This window comes from Anarrhichthys ocellatus, unplaced genomic scaffold (assembly GCF_004355925.1).
Source record: "Anarrhichthys ocellatus isolate YVR2014 unplaced genomic scaffold, GSC_Weel_1.0 scaffold28, whole genome shotgun sequence".
NCBI classification, from domain to species: Eukaryota; Metazoa; Chordata; class Actinopteri; order Perciformes; family Anarhichadidae; genus Anarrhichthys; species Anarrhichthys ocellatus.
Window position 1 is genome coordinate 3330993 of NW_022280058.1, and position 23830 is coordinate 3354822.

Here is a 23830-nt window from a genome sequence, read left to right on the forward strand (position 1 = left end):
GTGTGTGTGTGTGTGTGTGTGTGTGTGTGTGTGTGTGTGTGTGTGTGGAAATGAATCAACACATTATGTAAGAGTGATTGCTGTCTTTAAAATATCATTAACTCTCTGTATATCCATCTGTCGTGCTTTTTGGCCGGATAGGGGAGGGAGGGGGGGGGACTGATTAGTGGTGATTTACAAACACTGCGTGCTCTGGTTACCTTTTTCCCAGGCTGGAACACAAGAAGAGACTGCTTACACGCTGCTTTTTTCACGCCCGCATTCAGTTTTTTTTTCTTGCAAGTATACACACACACACACAGGCGCACACACTCAAAGCCAGCCAGCACTCCGCCTTTTTTTTTTTTTTTTTTTTTTTTCTCCCACTCGGAAACACACACACACCCACCCAAATGAATGCATGCACACACCCAGGCCCTCCTTGCCTACTGAACTGCCTTTGCAGTGAGATCACCGCTTTAAGAACAGGGCAGTTGGGTTTAAGAGCTGGATCTTTACAAGTAGGAATCTCTTACAAACCCCCCTTTTATATTCCTTAGCACTCAAACAGGCTTTCAGCCAGATATTTTAAATGTAGATAAGTGCATACCTACCAAGCTTCTGAAAAACATTTTGACTACATTAACGTGTTGGTTTTTTTGCCACAAAGATTACATTTCTCAGTGCCCCTTCTCTACATTTCCGTAATAAATCACCCAAGATCTGTGTGGCTCTCCCCTGCAGCTCTACACAGGAGCCGACTTGTGAGGAACAGATCACAAATCAGTGGTCAGATCACAGTGTGTACTGTCCAAGGGGCGTCTAACCTGCAGTACAAGTTGGTGTGCTGGTCATACACACATGCCTCTATAAACTTTGGTTGTGTCGGTGCATTGATTCCTCCTGGAGTCCACATTTAATACTGAGTCGGGGAAGCCTGTATTGATAACTGATGCGATGGATGCCGCTGCTGATATCCTGCTCATCATTCAGCATTTCTGAACTGTTTCTCTTGGTTCCCTTCGTTCTGCTCTCAACACTCAAATGTGCCACTCGGGCTGAAAACACTGAGAGAACAAACACACTCGCCAAATTATAGTGATAAACAAAAAAAAAACACACATCTTGAGGAGAGATGTGTAATCATGACACTGAGGAGCCAGACAGTATGGAGTCGCTTGTCCAGTGCCAGTGTATTCTTAGCATCTAATGCTACAATAAGATGCCAAAAATACATCAGAATACAACATATTGTTTGCCTCAAAAGAAGGAGAGTTTATTTTGAATGTTGCTTCTGCTCCCGAAAAGCCATAATCGGCATCTAGTACAGTCTTGCAGCACAACAGGCTGGAATAACTGTAGGCATGTTGACACGTTATTTTTACCCTAAATGGAAGTACAAAAAAAAGAGATCGTTATGCCGCAAGTAATGTCAGAACCGTGTAAGAAACATGCTACGTGCTAAAGTGCAGCAATAAAAGATTCATCTGCACTGTGATGCCCATTTTTTACCCTTGTAGGCTCTGCTGGCGGCTCCTACGATGTAGCCTTTTAAGTCCAGTTGAGAGAACAGTCTTTTTGTTATTTCTGAGGCTGAAACTAAACGTTCACAATCGCATTTACCTCAGCTTTCATTTCAACATGAAACATGTGTCAAACCAAACAGGCCTGTTGCATTGTAAATCTTATGTTGGCCAGACGCTCCGGTTCCATGGTTCCGTTGGCTTGTGAATCGCGAGGGAGCGGCGATGAGATGGTGATCACTTGCATGTGGAGTGAGAGGCCTTGCCAGAGAGAGTGGCAGGCATGAGATGAAGAAAATTGGCTTGCCCGCGCTCACACAGGCTCCTTTTGTTTGCACAGTTGGGTAGGTGGTAACAGGGATTGGGTGGTGTGTGTGTGTGCACATGCAGGTGATGGGAAGAGATGAAGAGCTCTGTTTGTCCGTCTCAAGTATCCGTATGAATCAAACTTCAATGCCAAAGAATGCACCCTGGACGAGTTTCTTTACTCTGGTTGTTTTGTGTGCGTGAAGATGCTGGACAGTTTCGGGTGTGAATGTGTGAATGTGTGAGTGGCCTCTGGATATTGCGGGGTGTGTGGAAGAAGAAGATAATCAAAGGAAAGCTCAGCGTTGTTATACAAGCACCTGCTTTGTATCCTAACTATCTCATAACGTGGAGCTGCCTCCTCTACAGATAGGTCTTTACCACTCTGCTTTGTTATGAATACATTTCAATCTCTAGCCCATGCCGTATAGTTTAATTCCCTATTTGCATGAAGCTGTTGCAAGACTGTGGTGTCTGTATTTTAGACATCATTTTAACAAAGTCTGTTACTTGCTTCTCAGAAGGATACAGTGTAATAATTAGGTTTCTGTTTTTTAAACTAGTCTCCTCCATGGTAATGCTCTGCTGGGTTCTAATGTTTTTTCTTTTCTGTTTTTCTTCCTCAGATGAAGAGAAAGTTGGACCATGGCCCCGAGGTCCGATCTTTCCCTTCAGGAAAAAAGCCCTGCAAAGGCCCCGAGTACCCAAGGTAAAGCATCCTAGAGTTCACTCATAAGTCTCCCAGTTGCTCATCAGAGACACGCCCTCTCCCAGTTGTCCTTTCACTGCAGTGTCCTGCATTTATTCCCCACCTTTGGGTCGAGAGGATCTTAGTAGAAGTTACATATTAATGAGTGGCATCTCCTTGTTTTAGTGCTACTCGCGTATTAAATGAACCTGCCATGACATGAGATGATGAAAAGATATCAAGCGGCATGAACAAAGACGCTTTGTGTCTTCAAACAGAATGATGCTTCACATCATATTGTATCTCCAGCATCCAGCCAGCCGTCCCAGATGTTTCCCTCACCCTGAATATTTAATGCCCGTGTTCACATGTAGCCACATTAAAATTCAGACTGAACACAAGTCGCTTTAACTGTAAATGTTGCCATGTAGCTCGATCCGGCTCACTTTCCAAAAATTCATTAAAAATGTATCGATAATGAAATGGACCCCCAGCTTTCCATTTTGCTGCCAACAAGCTGAATCTGAGGAATTGAGGGAGCCCGCCGGATGCTTTGTCCCGCTGCCCTGACATTACAATGGCACATGGGCGTCCTTTGAAGTCATGTGATGCTTTTCACATCTTGGTTCTTCCAACAGGAGAAACTGGACTGTAACCGATTTCTGTGGGATTGTGCGCACTTTGAAGTCTCCGAGTTAAGAAAAACATTCGGTTTGAAACTAGAAAAACGTGTGATAAGGAATTAAAGATATCCTCTTTGTTCTGAAGCTGCAATGTTTCGGTGAAGCCTGGAGATTTATTTACATTTGTAATTTTTGATTTCCTGCTGCTAGAACTGTACAACAAAAACAGTTTTTTATTTACTCAGCCAGGAAGTAATTATATTCTGCAGGTCCACCAGCAACTGAAATATTGTTTTATCATTTAAAGAGATTTAACCCTTATTATAACACCATAAACTGTACATAATAAAAAAAGAAATGGGGGTCAATTAAGAAAATTAGCATAATGTAAAAACAAAACACAATTTCTTGTTATTTACTTGGCAGAATACACATGCATTCAGCTGAGGTTTTTATTGCTAAGTCAAATCTGTGAGTGGCAAAATGCTTTCAGTTTTATGTGCCGCTTTACATATTTAACTCGGCATTTGCCATCTTTTGTGTTCTCTCTGTTGTCAAAATTTGCAGTGGAAATATCTGCAGAAGCTGCAGCAAAACAACTCGATGCTCTCATATTAAGCTTAATGTTCACATCAATAGCGTATCCTTAATGTCTATAATAATCCTGTAATGTTTCCATTTTTCCCTTACTGCTTCTTGTTGAAAGCAGGGATTTCTCGCCCTCTCTCTAATGTCTGCAGTAGGCGATTTGCCTGTGAAGATCTCATTTAATTATTCGTTTTTAAGTGTTTTTCCTTCCTTTGTAAATTGCAGCCTGACAGGAATTGTCCCATGTCCGGCCACACCCACCACATTTGGCCACATTAGAACAGCCAATTGTCAGGGGCAGCAGAGACGGCGCATCACCTCAATCCAGCCACCCACGGGTCTCCAAGAATGGCTCCGAACATTTCAGGTGAGCACGGTGGAGTTTTCTTCTTCTTCTTCTTCGTCTCTTTTCCTTTTCCTCCCACGGGCAACTCCGAAGCCCTCGAGCAAAAGCTCATCAAAAAGCAGATGTTATGCCCAATCATTGTTCACTTAGTCTCAGAGATAATTGCTGCCTTGTTGTCCAGCCCCAACACATTAGCTTAACCGCTGTTGCGTGGAATTGGAATTAGCCATACCTGTTCAGACTTAAAAGCAGAGTTATAACATCAATTGTTTCTACTGTCGACTTAAAGTCTCTACTAAAAGTACACATTTCGACTTCTGTGGTCCTCTGATGAAAGAAGTCACTGCAGTATGGATATTTCATCATGCATACTGCAACACGTGTCTTTCGGTTTAATTAAAGGCACCAAAATTGAAAACAGAATGCCTAGCCAAGGAATGAATAACCGAATAGTTGAATATTAGGGTCCACCCCTTGTAGAGACGTTAGACTGATGGAGACATAAAGTCTTTTATTTCACCATATTACAGTTGACCCTATTTCCATGTTCATTTTCCTATATTCTCATAGTCTGAACAGATGCAACATAAGTAATTTCTTTCATGTTTGACTTCAGCTTTAATGAGTCCAGACTTCATGGGAATAGGATGTCATTTTAACACATTAGCCTTGATGTGGTCTCTCTGATTTCCTTTAATAGGTTGCCATGGACTTCATTACCTAAGACCGCTTAAAGTCGTTTTCTTTGAATAGCTGGGCGAACCTGTGACACCTCAGTGTTTATTTTACATATATTAGTCTTCAGGCCTGACCTGCTGTAGTCTTTAATTTGACATCACAGGCTTCAGGCAGCGAAACCTCAAACCTACATTCTGTAGATTCCCCAGGTCCAGTCCTAGCCTGTAGCTGCTGTTAGAGAGGGAAACTACAAGGCAGCAGACTGTAGTTAGAGAGAATGTTTTTCACAAAAATGTCCAAACTGCAGGTGTTATTTTGGGATTTTTCACTCTCAAACACAAACACAAGGACACACATGTTCATGGCAAAGTCACATAGAGGATTAGTTTGAGATTTTGGGAAATACACTTGATCGCCCTTTTGCAGAGAGTTGGATGAGAAGATCGAGGACACTCGCGTCTCTCCATTAAAGGGAACATTTTAAAAGACTATGGCTCGAATAAATCCGGCTCAATATTTGAGCCAGCCAAAGCACTATAAAATGTATCCTTGCCCATAACACCCTCAATCCATTCATATTTTGGGATTTTCACAGTTTGCAATACAAGCCAAGAGAATAAGTTAGTTCTGTTTATGAGCGGTAAAGAGCACGACTCCAAGCTGAACTAGCCTGTAGATCTTCCTCGTATCCATGAACGTCACTGTTACGCCAAATGACTGGAAGCACGGGAAAAAAAGATTTTGCAGCTGCGAACTCGGCTTGCTGTGTCAATATAGCACGCACAGAGGGATTTAAAGCTTCAATCAATTACATTTACCTTCAACAGTGAGCCAGCAGCCCACTAGCTTAGCTTAGCATGAAGACTGGAGACAGCTGGCCTGGCTCCCTCCTCCAGTAACAGAATCGGCCTACTGGCACCTCCAAAGCTGACAAATTAACACAATATATCTGGTTTGTTTAATACGTACAAAACCTGAAATGTATCAACAACATGTGATTTTGTGGAGGGTTATGTGTGTGATTACTTATTGGTAAATCTCAAACTATTCCTTTTACACAACCAACATAACAAAACGCATCTTATCTTCCAAACAAAGGCACAGGCAGCTATTATCACTGGCATACAATTGCCTCTTTAGTGTCTCAGTATCTCACATTAATTGTACCTCTCAATAAAATGAAGTGTCTTTGAGCAGATACTCCAACACTTCCCTGAATGTCTGAACTGAGGTGTTTTATCAGCAGCTCATGAAAATGATCTGTTGTGAACAAGTGGTTCACACTTGTGCATCTGTGAACCAGCCGGGTTTCCCTCCGTGTTTAAGTGTCGGCACTGTGATCCCAGATGTTAACTCCTGGTTTGTGTCACACCCATTCGCAGGGGATTATTGACAGACATTCTGGGAAACTTAAGAAATCTGTAACTAAAGCAGCAGTAGGACTGACATCAAAAAATATATGAGTACATAAAAAAACTAGAAGCTAGAGGGTTTCAGTTTTAACCAAAAAGAAGTCCCATTACATGTTGGGAATTGTGAACCTGTGGTTGTTTAAACAAAACCTAATGATTATCTATGGCAGAAAATTGATGCAACACATAAGTAGCTGTTGCATGGTCCTCCCAATGGCAGGGAAGAGGTCTCTGAACCCCCTGATTACCCGCAGAAGCGGCACCTCTAGCTAAAGCTTTTAGCTGCCAAATTACAGGTAGTTTGCGTGTGCCAGATTTTCCATCCTGCCTCGTAGCCTGTAATCATTGTTAGATTTCCGCGCTCCACAGAGAAAAACAACTGTGGCTGTTGGGTCCAACATACAGTACAGTGCAGCGCTGGTCATCAGCCAGCGTTAAACAACTGAATGTTCAAGCAGAAGAAATAACCCCACAGAGTTCTTATAATGTTGTTGATGGACTCTGGTTTCAGATGTTCAAATTATTAACTAATGTTTTGGCTGTTAGAAACAGGCAGGTGCCTCAAGCGCCAAGCTGCTGAGGGCACGTAGGGAACATTAACGTGTTACAGGCGCACTGCACAAGGCTGTATGTTTCCAGGGCTCTCCAATCAAAGTAAAATAAGAGCTTACACAAGCACACCGAGACGTCTACTTTGACCACAAATGGCCCGCTGCTGTGTTTTTCAGTAAGCACTCTACGTTTACAGCTGTGTTGGCAGTGGCAATCCAGATATGGAGGTGTAATGAATATTCTGCTGACATAGTTTAACTAGTGTATTGCCACTTGTGATAGCCAAATATGCTTTTCCCTTACTTTTAAAAACTTTTGAGAGGACATTGCAGAGAGACTACAGACTGCAGTTAAATTAAAAGCAATAAAAACCAGCAGGATACACCATGTACAAGTCAAACAGCCCCTATAATGTTGAACTGATACCATATGAGGAGAAACTCACTAAAAAGCTACAGCAGAAAGTGTGTTAGTCCATGATTTAGTATATATGTTAAAGATGCAAAGTTACTTAACCTAAGATATAAGGGAAATTATAGGAATGTTATGCTGTGTTTTAAATTATAGTGAACGTGATGCTCCTAAAATGACACGTTTTATTCTGGGTTGATTAGTGATTAGCGAGCTACAGAGTTGTGAGAGAACGGATACATCGGACTTAACTTCCACAAGCATCAGCCCTCACAGACACTTACCGATCCAAATTAATCTTCAAATGACAAAGTTTGATGTTGTAGATCAGAAATCTTTGATGCGCAGTTCTTGCATTCAGCAGTTCGCCTTTAACCTCCACATGTGAAACTCTTTAACTTCCAAGTCGTTTCAAGTCACCGAAACAGTGACTCGAGTCGACTTGAGTCCAGATCTCTGTTTAAATCTGATAAAGGTCAAAAAATATCTTGCATGGCTAACGACCCGTGCAGATCAGTGTTTTTTTTTATTGGCTACACCATTTCTTCATTGACACCAACGATCAAGGTTTGTGATTCGGATGATGTGTAACGGTAACTTAGGTTACTGGATTTCATATTTTATTAGCAGAGTTGAGACTACTCTTGTACTTTCTCTGTTGTGCATTGAGTTTCAATCGGTCTGCCACCCCATGCCAGCACTCAAGTAATTAACCTCCAATTTTTGATGATATGTTGTGTAGTGTTTTAAAAAAAAAAAATTTAAACCAGTTCCTTTGTGTTGCAGAGCTGGACTGGCCCAGAGAAGCTGCTGGCGCTGGATGAGTTGATTGACAGCTGTGAGCCCACACAAGTCAAGCATATGATGCAGGTGATCGAGCCGCAGTTTCAGCGAGACTTCATCTCCCTGCTGCCCAAAGAGGTGAGTTCCCGAATCCCCTGGTTATCAGTTCACAGCTTCATCTTAGCTCCCCGTCCTTCCGTCTGACCTGAGCTCCCGTGGGAATCCCTTCAGTTCGACATTGTTTTGAATGTACAACACGTGACGGAGACGACGCTTCCTCTCCAGCCCTAATCCTGTCGCAATCTTCCTTCAGATAATTTAAAGACATCCATAGTGGGGTGTCTTGTTTTTTCCTCTGCATCATAACTGACAATACAAACACTCTGAAGTGCCACACTGACGATAAGATCACATAAGGGATTCTCACAAAACCGCCTCGCTCCACCGTATCTGGTGTAGCTGATCAAATACTTAACATCTCGACTCTCGCTGGCAGGTGTTGGGATGAAAGCTGGGGGCTGATGGCATAGAGAGTGAGGCAATACGATGCAAGAACTCGATCATCACTTGCTCTGAAGCCAAAAATACACAACAGCATCATGTGTGTTCTCACCAGGACATGGGTCCTCTCTTTTCAATCTTTTCATTTTCTTTTCTGTCTCTCCTTTTTTTAAATATATATATCGTCAATTCCCTCTGACTTCTTTTGATGATCCTGTTTGTCCTCTCCGCTGGAAATACATTGAGGGGGGGCTGTCAGGTCATTTTAACAGGACAATCCCTGTGGCAGCACTACAGATGCAGTTGAAATTGAAACCATAAAGAGAACCTTTAGAAGGCAGTGTGTCAGGCTTAAAAAGCAATCACTGGAGGCTCGAGGTCCATTCATAAAACTTTTGAAATATCCTGAATCCCAGTAATGACAACTGGCTTAGACTTAGGCTCTCAGGTGATTTAGGAATGCCAAGGTTTGTGGGTCTTATCTGGGGCAAATGATTTAAAAATGTCCCTAAAACTACACTTTAATACCGGAAAGCCTTCCGCAGGTACAGAAAACAACATAAGAACCTTATGATTGCCCTTCATGATGATTCTCAATCCTCTTTAATGTTGTCAAAGAAGTTTTGAACTGCGTGATGTTGGATATTTAAAAAGGAAACTTCTCCAAATCTTTCACAAAGGATTAATCAAGGAAATAGTGGGCGGATTAATCTATGATGAAAAATAATTGTTCGTTCAATCTAGACTAGAACGAAGGGCAACATTAGTCTGAAATGCTGGTTCTCCTGATGTTCATGCAGGATGCACTCCTGAATTCATCACACGGTGTGTCGAGGGTCATTACCATCTCTGATTATTGTAATATCATAAAAGAACAATATTTACACAACCGGTTACAAAATTAACCCGTAATCTTTACCCTTTTGTGATGATGAGAGCGTCTCTCGTCCTGATGGTTGATCCACCGCATTCATAAAACAAACATCGTGTGTTGAGACCTTTGTCCAAATATATACCCGTTACAATATGTTTGAAAAAAAAAAAAAAAAAACATAGCAGGTTGTGTTTTTTTAATCTTTTGCTCAGGGGTCCAGATTTATACTCATTAAACCAGGTTTTGTGCCTTTTTATGTCAGCTTTGGCTTAACGAACTGTAGCCCCGACATTATTACCGGCTGTGTAGCTCCTATTGTGTATTTTTCGTTAAGCTTTAATAGAAATGTTGATTCAGTTTTATGGTAATGCCATTGTTTACCCTCGTTCAGTTAGATTCATGCTGTTACTATTTTGCACACAGTTTGTTCCTTTTTGTTGTTGTGATTTAGTTACTTTAAACTTCAAGGTGTATGAGGTGTTTGTACTGCTCTACACACCCGCAGCAGTGAATAATGTGTCCTTTTTGTGTCTCCTTTTCCATTTACACCTCTCGTATTCCTCATCTTTCAACAGCTGGCTTTGTATGTGCTGTCATTCCTGGAGCCGAAGGACCTCCTTCAAGCAGCCCAGACGTGTCGCTACTGGCGCATCCTTGCGGAGGACAACCTGCTGTGGCGGGAGAAATGCAGGGAAGAAGGTGAGTCTTAAGTCTTTGCAACAGACAGACGGACAGAAAACATGCAGTCACACAGCGGGAGCAGTCTGGAGCTACAGCTGTGGGCAATGCTGTGCTTCAAGCTGCGGCTGTACCTGTTTTTAGAATAAACATTTAGAGGAAAAAACGTGAGCCTTAATCCGATCTGCTTCCATCTCTGTCTCCTCGCAGGCATCGATGAGCCTCTGTCCCTCAAGAAGAGGAAAATCGTCAAGCCCGGCTTCACTCACAGCCCCTGGAAGAGTGCCTACATCAGGCAGCACAGAATAGACACCAACTGGAGGAGAGGGGACCTCAAATCACCCAAGGTAGCTGTGCCTTCAAACTTCAATTCCCCAGCGGGCGGATGATCTCATAGACCTGATATGAAATGGCTTTGAGTCTCAGAAAGTTGATGGGAAGTTAGTGAGAGGTCAGGTCTCCACAGTATTCTTGTTGAATACTAATTAAGCTGCAGCACAGGATGATCTTACTGTCCTTTAATGTAAAGACTATTTGTCTTTTTGCCCGTTCAGAAGTTTCCCGTAAAGCACGAGCAGCATGCTACAGCTGATCCTTAATGGGCCTTGTATACTTTGGCTCATTTTGAAACAGCTGCGGGTCGTTTTAGTCCGCCGCCGATGCTCTTCATACTCCTTTGCATATGCAGTGTGCTGAGCTAGCAGTCCTGTGACCCAGTATCTCACACACACACACACACACACACACACACACACACACTGCTTAAAGAGCCGTGTACACCTGCAGCACTTGGTGACATTTTCCTCTTATCTCCCCTTTGGTGTACAAGGCACCAGAGACGCCTCATTGTCGGCCTCAGTTCTTGCCGTGTCATTCTGCATCCACCCCGCCGTCCCTGTCCTTCTCATTGCGTCTCTCTTGATCTGTCTCATCTGAAGGTGCTGAAAGGTCACGACGACCACGTGATCACCTGCCTCCAGTTTTGTGGCAACCGCATTGTCAGCGGCTCTGACGACAACACGCTCAAAGTCTGGTCGGCCATCACAGGAAAGGTATGGGTTAACTGCTTTTTCCATTTCCTGTTTTCCCCTTTTATCTTAATGGCTTCCTTTTCTTCTGCACTGTTGTGAGATGCTAATGGACTGTAGGCAAGTTCAAGATGAATTCACTTCATTGATCTTTTCCGACTTGTTTATTGGGAAGTGGATGAGACATCTAAATTATTGAAAACATGAAAACGTTGCTCCCTGTACCATCAATATAGTTAGTAATTAGTAACATTAGCCCCATCCGGTGAAAATAACCTCCATTCTGTCTCTGTCTATTCTCTTCTCTTACATTTTGCGGTTTTGCTGACTTGTTACGCAGCACTTGTCTGCAAGAGCTGTTAGTATGCATAGCTGAGGCTGGTGCAGCTACACAGGCCTTGGCTGCAGCTTTACGCTGCTGTGTATTAAAAAGAAAAGCAGTGGTTGTACGGTGGTGTAGGAGAGCGGTTCACAGATTGTTGTGAATCGCAGCTCTCTCATGCCTCGGTGTTGGACGCCATTTTTGATTTTGTCTAAAAAAAAAATCCTCCGTAAACTGTTGTTGCATATTCCTCTTTTCCACTCTATTCCTTTCACTTTTACTCGGCGAGTAATTGAGACTGTGAGCTGTGAACACATGCATTCACAGAAAAGTTGATATTCTGCATGATCACACTGCAGTAGGTCTCTCTTTGGGTTGTACACAATACACCACAGAGTTTGCTTTTCACTGCTTTAAAGACTCCAAACAAATAGTAAAGTTGGCTTTCAGCCTACTGGTGATTACACTCGTATCAGTCTCAGCATTTGCTGATCCGAACAGATCTCGCCAAGGTCATCCGATAGGCACGGAGCACGATTTGGCTCTCCTTCACCCAAAGACATCTGGATGACGGGTCGTTGAGTTACAGCTGCAGCGGATCCACGTTGGTGGTGGAAGTCTGCGATGAGTCACATCGCCAGCGTGCTCTCAGTGCTTTTTGTGAAACCTCCCTGCATTCAGACCGACGTCACAGCCAACACAAGTACACCGTCTGCGGTTTCGACAACGCTAATCCGTCTACGATTTGTTTGTTTACATTAGTCATGAAGAAGAGATGAGCCCAAATCCGTTTCTGTTTGGGTGATGTATTCAGAACACAAACCCCTCTGTGGGATTTCGTCTCTTTGCTTCCTTGGCTCTCGACACAAGCGAGAGAATCTCTCACCGCAGACGAATGGCCAATTAAGCCTCGTCAACCATTTCGGGTGAAGAGTCTGTCGAAGCCAGTAAAACGGTAAAGTAAAAACACAATGGGATTACATTAGCATTTGTTTTTGCTACTCTGTCAACATGCTTTTTAGTCTCTGCCATCGACTTGAGGACTTGATTGCTACGTTTTCTTGAGATGCCGGCCTGTAAAGTGGCTATCGGGGATCTCAAGGTGTTGAGTAACAAGACAGTTTGCGACGGCCCTTGGCTCCCAATCCGCCTGCCAATATCCATTCCTCTTGTCCTTCATAAAGCAAATAATATCTACTCCATAATCTTCCTTTTAAAAGTGATGTTTGCCCGTGATGAGCCTTTCACCTCTCACATGAACCCTCCAACTTCAGAGAAAGCTCAGCGTAACCTTCCACAGCTCAGCCGCTAACACCAGTACTTCGGTCTTACTCAGAATTGGATCAATGAGAGATAGCAGCACGATGATCAAGAACTCTGATGTTAGTTTTTAAAAGTTGTCCTTTTGAAATGAGATGTTTTCCGTCACCACAAAAAAGTAGTCTCTCCGATACGAGTTGATGAGCGACAGATCACAAGAGTAAATTGGCTCATTCTCTCCGAGATCAGCGGCTTCTGTGTGTCTTCTTCAGATGAGAGATTTGAACTGCAGCTCTGGCAGCTTTCACTGCAGGTAGAGGATTTAAATTGAGGGTACGGAGAAAGAAATTGGTCATAGAAATAGACAAAGATGTGCCAGAGGTAGAGCAGCGTTAACAATTCTTCTCTGCCACTTTTGCTGCTATTCGGCAGAAACCTTTTGTTCAATTTGGAACGATCAAAAAAGATTCCCCCTGTGATGGGACACTGTGGGGTGGATCAAGTTGTGCTACATCACTTTGACGGCATCCGAATGTTATGCGTCTCCACTCCCAGCATCCTCTTCACATATCTAAATAGTGCATACATTATGATGCTGGAAAGATGATGTTACTATCAGTTGTTTAATGAATCCGTCCAATATCCTGTTCTTCTGTTAAAGTGTCGCATCATATTGACAGGTTTTGTTTGCATGGACGTGGCTTCATTTTGATATATATTTCCATAAATACTCATCAGTGCAGGCTTGCCATTTCTCCAAGATGATGTTAATCGCTGTTTTGTCTTTGCTGCCAGTTTTGTCTTGCCCTGGATTTATCTTGTTATGTAAAACACCGTGAACTGAACTTTTGCTGTGAGGCAATCCCGGTTATTATTCGGGCTCTTTACATGTAAATGCCTCCACACCTCTGGAAGCACTGGGACGTTGCTCAGCGATCGGGTAAGACAGCGGGGATTTGATTGTGGTTGGAAGTATTGCATCAGAGATTTAACAAACACCAGAGTGGGAGATTAAATACGATTTAAGGTCTGTAGGAGTTTTGCTGCCTGAAGGCTTCCTGTCTTTACCTGATGGACCTTTGTCTCTGCGCGTCCTCCAGCGTCAGTGAAAGATGTCAATCTTCCGCTCACAAACAGCCGCACACATCTCAGCGCATCAAAGGTGGCGGCCTGGTGCTCAACAGAGCAGCGCATGTCCTTGGCAGTGCCTGTCAGCAGCAGTCTCAGCTGTCAGGCCGATCTAACATGGCAGACCCAGGGAGAGGTGTCCGCTGCCAGATTCCCAGTTTAACTTCTCCTCTTCCTTAACTGGCAGATATGAGAGATCACTTTTTGAGCTTTTATTGTTAAGATAAATTATGGTAATTATGGCCATCTAGCATTAATGCAACAGAGGCTTTGTATTGTGTCTCCATGATAAAGCCTTTTGGAGAAAAATCAGTGTATCTGTGCATACGAGACAAGACAACAGTGTGCCGGTATCATACCCATCCACAGCCCTCCTCATCCTCGCTCAGCTCTCATAATACCTTCAGTCTTCAGACCGTTTTTATTTATCTCCCTTATTCCACCAGCGTGCTTCTGTGAAACAAGCTGAGACCATGGTCAGTTGTATCTGTTCAGGGGGGAAAGCATGCATGGTGGATCAGTTGACTGAAGTGACTCAACAGAAAGTGACTTTACTCATTACTTCTATCTATCGGGATGCCACGAAAGTACATGTTACCAAGGGCCACTGACCAGAGAGAGCAAAGCAGAAAAAAATGAAATGTTGGGCTATTATAGTGGGTATTATTGGTTCAAGTGTTTGTTAGTTTAGCTGTTATTTTAGCTGGTATAGCTGGTTTAGCTGGCATTTCAACATTTACATAGCGTACATGGTCCCCATAGATGCTGCTGCTGTTAAAACTTTATGTAAATGTAGAAACAGTTTTAACAGATCTACTTTTGAATTGTTATTAGACTCCAGCATTCAGCCAAGCAGAACATTTTCCACGGCCACGGTAGAAGTCTGAGATCTTTCTTCTGCTTCCGTCTGTCTTTACTCACAAACTGTGAAGTCATTTAAAATGATGTGAAAACATGTGACTGGTCCTTAAAGCAGCAGCCTGGGTGATCTTTGAATCATGCAGTGTGAGTCTGTAATGTGATTTCTTGACCTGGGGTAGTTTATTTTAACCTTTTGCAAATCATTGGCTCCATCAGCTTTATCCCTCTTATCCCTTGTTTTCTGATATTTCCTGCTAAGGCAAAGAACGTTCTTTTTCAATACAAAGAGAAAGCTACAGTACGTAATCAGTCGTACATGGTCTAGAGCTCTGTGGCTGGCTGCTACACTGGACACTCTCCCACAGTTCTTTCTTTAAATGTATGAAAACATCATGCAACTGTTAAGCACAGTATAAAAACCCTTGATGTGTTTGTAAGAAAAGGTTCATTAAAAGAATGCACGTCTTCTTTCACTCTCAGGGACGGCCTCGTCTTATGTTTGTTTCATAGACTGATAGACGCTTAAGCCCTCCAGTTCAGGTACTCTGTTCCCACGCAGTGTGAGAGTAGATCACACACTAAATCACACACTGGGATTCTTGTTTTGGAACCTCGACCACTGGCTTCGATTCACGAGGAAGATCTTTCATCCTTGAGAGTATGATTACAATAAACTGCAGGCCTGTGGTTGGGTATTACAGAAGACAAGCAAATATTTATCACAAATGTGGATTAAGATGCATGCTGGCCAACGGTGCTGTACATAATCCTAATGTACCACAATATGCCCAAAGAAAATGCAGAACAAATTGTAGTTTAGCCAGATGTTAGACAGCTGTATTATTCATTTCACTACGGTATAAAGCTCAGAAAACGGACCGTGGTGATAAAACAAGAGACTTTTAACACTGTAGTGAGGTTGATTGTCAGGTCATGCCACATTGGCCCACAGTTAATGAATTGATTCTCTTTATCATGCAACAGAGAGGGCGAAGACGGGCTGCAGCATCTTCATCCTCTTTCGCTCGCTGCAATAAAACCTCTCGCCTCTCCTGCGCCCGCCATTCGCTGCTCAGCGGCTTATCAGCAGCATTCGGGGGGGGGGGGGGGTGTCACATGTTGAACACTTCGTAGACACGCTCCACTCTGAACTTGACACGACCACAGCGCTCGCCACCGACCTCGTCCACAGCTCGCTCCTTTCCCCAAATCATTTTCGTTTAAAGCATTTCGGGTAATTAAATCGAGGGGCAAATTAGAAACTGTGGAGACACAAATTCAATTGATCAGAAAGATTTCCATAACAGCTTTAATCAATAGCTAATCTACCATCCCTAATGAGGATGAATGGGTGTGTTTTTTAATTGAAGACAGTTTTAAAACCTTTTGTGAAAAAGAGAACGAATCGTCTGCTTTTCCAACAGATAAGTAAAAGCAATTAAAGGTGCTCAGAGAGAGATTTTGTCCCAGCCGCAGGTATTCTTCTCTCCCTGAAAAGGTCACATACATTTCATTTTCCTTGTCTTTTTTCCCCCCCCCTGAAGGCAGTAGGAGGTCACAGTGGGGAAATGCGCAAATGCGATGTACAGTATATGAATGAAACCAACCTGGATGTCTTTGAAACTGACTTTTCTCTGATCCGACATCTGCAGTAGCTGTGAGAAATATACTGATCGAGACCTCCTCTTCTTCTGCGATCTTTTCAGTGTCTGCGCACGTTGGTGGGCCACACAGGGGGCGTGTGGTCATCCCAGATGCGAGACAACATCATAATCAGCGGCTCCACTGATCGCACACTCAAGGTCTGGAACGCAGAGACAGGCGAATGTATCCACACCCTCTATGGGCATACCTCAACAGTGCGCTGCATGCACCTACATGAGAAAAGGTATGGGGCAGATTTCACTAATACTTATGGAGCTGAAAGAGTAAATGTATTAATTGATGAGTTGATCAACAGAATATTAATCTGTTTAAGGTTTTTATCTTTGGGCTTTGTTCTGTTGGTTATACAGAACTTACAGCTTCAGTCTGATTGCTATTATTCACTTTATGACAAGCATCTGTTAATTGAGAAGATAATGGTCAGAGAGAAATTAAAATAATTAATAGCAGCCCTAAATGAATCCATTAACATGTTAATTAGTGAGCTTTACAAATAATTGTGTTGCTTACCGGCACATACATCGATAGGTTTATTTGTAAAAATTCTTTCTATTCAAGAAATAGTAAAGTAGGGAAACGAGAGCGATATTGATTGGTCTGTATGTTGAATATCAAGTTGTTCCCAACAGATGTTAGCTTAGCTTAGCATAGAAACTGGAAGCCGGGGGAGACGGCTAGACTGGCTCTGTCCAAAGGTAATAAAATCCGCTGACCAGCACCACTAAAGCTCACCAAATAACATTTTATATCTTGTTTTGTTGAAAACAAATAAGCACATGGACTATCCCTTTGTGCTCCGTTATTATTAGAATCATAACGCCCGACCTCACAGCGATTCCACCAAGCAAAAAGAGCATCTCTGCAACATTGTAAGAGGACAGTATCGCTATGAAAGTGAGCATGTGGTCTCTGAGAGATTAAATAGACCCTGTGAGCCGTCCTAAGTGAACTGCTGCTCACTCATTCACTTAGTATTACACTCCGGAGACTCAAAGTGCTCTCTTCGCCTTAGGGCCCACCAAGGTTTTTGTGTATAGCATTTGATTACTCACTCGGTGGAAATGCTGCAGGCAGACGGTGAACAACATGCTGGTGATTTCCATCCATGTGGTGCCGTGAGGCCTTTTACAAACAGAGTATGTAATGTGTGTGTTTACTGCATGTTGTTTTGTTTTTTTAAAATAGAAATCATTTTATAATATGGAGGAATGTCTGTCTGTAGCGTCGTGAATCTGATGAATATTAAGGAACGCGATGTCGATCATTCACCAGATTTAAATTCCTATGCTTCTCTTTTTTAAATAATAATGAATGATATCTGCGGTACAAACTTTTCACTGTAATAATCTGGAAAAATGTCAAAGTTGAGTAAAGATTTCACCCTAAAGGGAGTTTCCATTTCTATAACCTGTAATATATGTATGTTTTTTTTTTTTTACCATTCCGGGGGTGAAGACACTGCTGGAGGGCGGCTGTTAGAGTTAAATGGTTGTTTTTGTGCTTTCATGTAGGAACATGAATGTGACTCTGTAGGTTACGCAAAGCAGTGAAAGAAAATGTTCATACCGGTCTCATTATCCTGTCAATGCAGCTGCCACAGTATGAGTCAGTGTTGTGTCGAGTATTGAATTCAATCTTACTGAATCTGTTACTCGTGTGGGAAAGTGAAGCTCAACATTAAGACTTCACAACAGTTTTCATTTAGTTGCTGCATCCAGACTCTTTACAGTCAACGGTCTCTTGAAGCGTCACGTTTTCCCACGTGTGTCTGACTCGTCGTGTCTCTCTGGTTTTCTCTCAGGGTGGTCAGTGGCTCTCGCGACGCCACGCTGCGCGTCTGGGACATTGAGACGGGTCAGTGTTTACACGTCCTCATGGGCCACGTGGCGGCCGTGCGATGCGTCCAGTATGACGGGCGGCGGGTAGTCAGCGGTGCCTACGACTTCATGGTGAAGGTGTGGGACCCCGAGACGGAGACCTGCCTCCACACGCTGCAGGGCCACACCAACAGAGTGTACTCGTTACAGGTGAGCAGCTTCAGACACGCATTCAGCAGTGTGGCAAAGAAAAAAAAAAGGGTGCTCTGTGTTGTGTTTCTCCATTTGTACATCAAATGCATACATATATTTCAGGCTGGACCTGCATAATCTAGGAAATACAGACAGCTATTCATAAATCCAGTTTGTACTTTAAGTCCTTTCTGAGGTCTTAAAAAGTAGCTGGTTAGTTTGAAATTATATCATTGGATTATAAGGGGTTGCACCATTAAAAGTTAATTGTATCTAGTTCAGACTGTAAAATATTGCACCACCAAAGCAATCGATTTTGTCAGTTGGTAACAGTTAGATGTGGCAGTCACAGAGTGAACATATTTCTTCTCTTTCTAAGGTTGTTTTGTCAATGTGGCACATAAACAAGTCCATGTAATGTGATTGCACTAATGTTTTTATCTGTCGTGCTCATTTTTATCTACTGTTTTTAAATGTTTAATGTAGCCTTTCCAAACGTGTGTGTGTGTGTGTGTGTGTGTGGTTGTTTTTTCATGCCTCTGTGTCCTCTAAGATGTCCTCTCACCCACTCTGTGTGATTACGGTGCACTTTCAGCTGGTGGCCATCAGCCTCAGAGAGGAGGCTGTTTACTGCGCTGATAGATTGGTTTTTGTAGCACGCTGCAGCGCTCCGCTTTTTAAAGTGTTGATGCTCCACTATTGGACGTGTGAATACAAGGGAAAGTTTCACACAGATCAATGAAATTCATTCATTTCAATGGGTTTAATCTTAAATTTGTTAATAGAAATAGAAAGTATGCTGCTCTTGCCTCGGCTGCAAGTCAAAGTAACGTTTTACTGTCATCTTGAAGTGGCAGCTTGATTTTCAGTCCGTTTTAAAATGAATTTCATCAACATTCAGTCTGCTTTCAGAACGGGAAAACAAGTGTGGAGGCTGAACTTTTGATCCCCCTCTGCCTTCTAGTTTGATGGAATCCACGTCGTGAGTGGCTCTTTGGACACGTCTATCAGGGTCTGGGACGTGGAGACGGGCAACTGCATCCACACGCTGACGGGGCATCAGTCCCTCACCAGCGGCATGGAGCTCAAAGACAACATCCTGGTCTCAGGCAACGCAGACTCCACCGTCAAGATCTGGGACATCAAGACGGGCCAGTGCCTGCAAACACTGCAAGGTGAGTCTGCCATCTAAGTTTGGCTTTAAGTGGGCGTGCACGCGCAGCCTGACTGGCTATGTCAACCAAACGCAGAGAAGCTCGGATTACAACACAAACGGAGAAAGGGTCACTTCATTCTGTGCTCAGGTAGACATTACTCCGCTATATCTTTACATAGCTTATGGTTTGCTGCTATATTAATGTCAATTTCAAATGTAGCACCTTTAAAATATCATCCAGTTAAAAATCAGTCCAAAAAAATCGCACATTCCCTTTTTAGTGTGTTGTAGGTCTTTATCTGGTACTAGTTGGTAGTATCTTCCTGCACCATGTTTCTTGAATGTTGCACTACAGTACACTACAACAACGTTTGGATTACAGTCGTCTTGCTTTACGTTATAGTGCAGACTGTGCACAAAATCATTCAGATGTACACTTAACTGTAAACGTGTAACTTAAACGGCGATAGCAGCCTTGAGCAAAGACAAAAAGCACACAAGATGGGACTTAGCTTGAAACTGACCGTCCAATTAGAATCCACACTATATAAATGTGTGTGTGGCAGTACAGAGCCAACACCTTGTGGACCTGCTGGTCCTGATTACGCTCTCATTTCCTTTGTGTCTGTTTGAATAGTTCAAACCCCATCAGCAGCAGCACTGGTGCCTCACAGGAAGTTGGAAATCCTTTGCTGAATAGCTGCAGCAACCACCAGCGCCCCCGCCCCTAAATACCCTCATTAGCAAACTACAACCCTGCATGCTAGTTCTACAAACACCAACACACACACCCCCGCTGAACAAAGGGATGCCCTAGTGAGAGTCTGAAGACAAAGGGGAGGGATACGACGGATAGGGGGGAGGATGTGTGTGTGTGTGTCTTGTAAAGAGGGGGTGACTACAGTGAAGGGATGAAGGCTGGGGGACTTTGTAGGTCATATAATTAGGTCAGCGGACAAGTTATGCCATTCATTAGCGTGTTTTGATAAGACAATGGGCCGACAACAAGGTCGCCACTGTCAGCTGAAGAGCGCATAGGTAATGATGGAGCAGGCTTTGTTGTGCTAATGCAGGGAGGGGAGGAGAGAGGCAGGCATGTTGGGGGTTGGTGCAGAGCACGATTGAATACTCGAGTAAATATCACAGCCTTTGAACTAACTGGAGACAGAAATGGAAAATATGTGAAAGCGTGTTGATGGTGAGATTTCAAAAGACATTTCTCCTCAAATGGATTGTGAAAACGGAAAGAAATTGAATTTGTCTGAATGAAATAGCTTCTATAGCAACCTCCAGTAAAATAAATAAATAATAAAAGCGGTTCATTTGCCAGCACTTGATTCTGCGCTTGTTTGTGCTTTGTGTCGCCCTAATTGATTTAATTAAGATATCGTTTTCAAGCCCTGAGGGAAATCTTAAGTCATTGCACGCGTAGAGTCACAAATAAAGTCACTTCAGGGAAGGCAGTAACAGCCGCCATCTTCACTTAAAGTGTGGCATCCTGCCAGCTACCAGCACACACAAACGCACAGCAGACGGAGGTGTAGCTGGAGCTGCTAAGCCTCCGTGACAGTGACAGCCCGAGTCCTAAAGCCTGCCTACAGTAGGAACTCTTGACTACACTGTCACAATAGCTTCGGCAATAAAAGAGCTGAATTTTCCCTTTGTGTCTCAGAGGTTTTGAGTTATTTATTCGGTATCCAAGTCTCATTTCAAATTCACCCATCTACGTCTCTATACCCACTACATTACTCTATTTATTACAAACGGCTGTTTTTGACTAAATTGTAGCAGGAACTACAGAGGCCCAGGCATGAAATAGTTTAGTGGAGGTGGAGACTGCGGTTCGTCTGGGAGGAATGCAGTTAAGTGTGTCTTCTAAGAATCTGTTTCTCTGTGTGTTCAGGTCCCCACAAGCACCAGAGCGCTGTGACATGCCTCCAGTTCAACAAGAACTTTGTCATCACCAGCTCGGACGATGGCACAGTTAAACTGTGGGACCTGAAGACGGGCGAGTTCATCCGAAACCTCGTGACTCTGGAGAGCGGCGGCAGCGGCGGTGTGGTGTGGCGCATCCGAGCCTCCAACACCAAGCTGGTGTGCGCGGTGGGCAGCCGCAACGGCACAGAGGAGACCAAGCTGCTGGTGCTGGACTTTGACGTGGACATGAAGTGAGAGGGGACGCGGTGGGGGAAGGACGAACAGAGCGAACCGCGGAGAGGAAGGAATGGAGAGATGGGGAGATGAGGCACCTAGAAACCGGAGGGCCAAAAGCCCAGAGCTCTGCACCCAAACTCGCAAAATCTACAACCACCACCACTGACAGTGGGCTGTCCTGTCCTCGACCATTAACTCCCCCGTCCCCCCTTTAGGGCAAATGTTACTGACAGAGCCACAGACCCTCACATGTGTTCAGCCCCCGCTTTCGACCCCCTACCACCAGTACGCGGTGGAGTCGGAGGGCATCGGGCTGGAAACGAGGCGGCGGGGCTCCACCGGTCCGTCCCTCGATCGGCTGGGAGGAGGAAGAGAGGAAGAACGACTGATGACGACTGAACTCTTTTGAAGTAACTCAACCATTTCGGTTCGGGGGTCCGCTTTGCACAGAGACTTGGTTTCGCTCAAGCCTGACAGATTTTGAGATGTACAGAGATATATTGTTTTTTAAAAGGACCCCCCCCCCCCCCCCCACCCCCACACACACAACCCTCCCCCTCCGCGCACACACACACACACAACCCTCCCCCTCCCATCAGCGCACACACACACACACACACACACACACACACACACACACACACTCAAACGGCCAACCGGAAAACATTCACTGTAGGAAGAGATTGAGGAAGGTGGGAGACATTTAAAAGGGTAAATTTCCACACCCACCGTTGCAGCTGCTTGCTGTAAAGGAGAGCAGGTTGGAGGCTTCAGCCTGTAATCAGGCTCGTTTCTTGTCACTCCGTTTCTGTTCTCATTGTTCTACACTCGGTTTTCTTTACAATAACGCACACAAACACAACTGTGAATTTCAACACGTTCTTGGTTTATCATATGAAAGGGGTTTCACTCACCTTTGTTTTTTTTTTTCTTCTTTCTTTGCGGTTGCCAAAAGCAACAAATCCCAGTATTAATAACCTGCTCTGTTTAGGTTTGCTGTCATTATGTCACAAGGTTTTGTTTTTTTTGAGTTGTTTGTTCTTCCTTTACTTTTTTCTACATACCTGAGTTTGGAGCTCCGTCTCCATGTAAAACATCCGTGCTGTCCAGAGGTTTTCAGTCTAGCTGGGGCGGTTTTCTCAGTGCCAGTGCTGTGACGAGAAGAAGTAAAGGTTCTTCCCTCTAAGCGCTGTGGATCAATGCCCCCGAACCCCCCCGAATCCCCCCCAGCCCCTTCCCCTCTACTGTTTTCTCCCAGTGGCCAAACTGTATTTATGCTGCTAGATGAACGGAAAAGAAGAGAGAGATGGAACTTTTACTTGCTGTGACGTTTTAGTCCCAGGCAAAATTCCAAATTGAACTCTATATGTTTGGACTTTAAGAAACAAAAGATCACAAAAGTTAACATCCAACTTTTTAGTTTTATTTTGTTTGTTTTTGCCACTGAAACTTGAGCCAAACGTGCCTCTACGAGGCTGAGAGGAGGGAGCGCGTCCGACAGATACTGACGAGATCGCCTGCTGAGAGGAAACGAGGGGATGTACACTGTTAGTGTGTGTGCATGAGTGCGTGTGTTAACGGGCAACTTGTAAACACATTCCTTGGGACAACGCTCTTTCAGCCTGTTCTTTGGGGAAATGTACAAATGCTGTGTGGACTGTGGCAAAGGAAAAAAAAAACAAAAAAAAAAAAACTAGCAGATGTATCGATTTTAACACGTGAATGAAAGAACTGTCCGTATCCGTGTGTGATTGTTGTTCAATTCAAAGATGTCTGAAGCAACAGAGGAGACCACAAGCATCAACTGACGGGTCGAGCTGCCAGGAGTCTTAGTGTTACATGTGTTGCAGTTCAAACCTCCGGGCCGGGCTGCTCTGCGGCGGTCGCAGCCTCGAGGATTGTCAGTGGGGGGGAAATAAAAACACAAGGCAACAAAACGTGAACAGAAACATTGTAGCCAAACGAAAAATCGTCTCAATCTCCAAGAGTCACAACTCAAGCTGAACTGTGAAAGTGGTATAACACTGTATATTAAAAAAGAAAAAAAAAAGAAAACAATCTTGCTCTATCTCCTCTCGTTGTTTTCTCCCTCTGTTTTAATTTATGGTCTGGTTTGAGAAATCAGATTTGTTGCAGGTGTTTTATTTTTTCAGTTAATGTAAACTGCCTGGCAAAAAAAGAAAACAGACAGAAAAAACCTTAAAGGGATTGTGTATTTGTTTGATTCACTTAGAATTTTATTTTCTTATAACTTAAGTGCAATAAAATGTGGGTTTTTCTTTTTTCATTTCAAGCATATCGGTTG

General features: G+C 43.6%; 1 protein-coding gene across 4 annotated transcripts in view; it reads left to right on the top strand.

Annotated features, from left to right (window-relative positions):
• The window catches only part of fbxw7 (F-box and WD repeat domain containing 7), a 66396-nt gene extending 44366 nt beyond the window's left edge, over window positions 1-22030 (top strand). For all 4 annotated transcript variants that reach the window (XM_031863268.1, XM_031863270.1, XM_031863269.1 and 1 more), the window contains 10 exons: window positions 2435-2517; window positions 3933-4074; window positions 7893-8027; window positions 9840-9963; window positions 10153-10289; window positions 10881-10994; window positions 16248-16429; window positions 18008-18233; window positions 19180-19390; window positions 21275-22030. In XM_031863268.1, the coding sequence (XP_031719128.1) occupies window positions 2435-2517; window positions 3933-4074; window positions 7893-8027; window positions 9840-9963; window positions 10153-10289; window positions 10881-10994; window positions 16248-16429; window positions 18008-18233; window positions 19180-19390; window positions 21275-21543 (1623 nt within the window). In that variant the 3' untranslated portion in view covers window positions 21544-22030. The remainder of the gene's footprint in view (window positions 1-2434; window positions 2518-3932; window positions 4075-7892; window positions 8028-9839; window positions 9964-10152; window positions 10290-10880; window positions 10995-16247; window positions 16430-18007; window positions 18234-19179; window positions 19391-21274) is intronic.
• Window positions 22031-23830: the final 1800 nt, after the last annotated feature.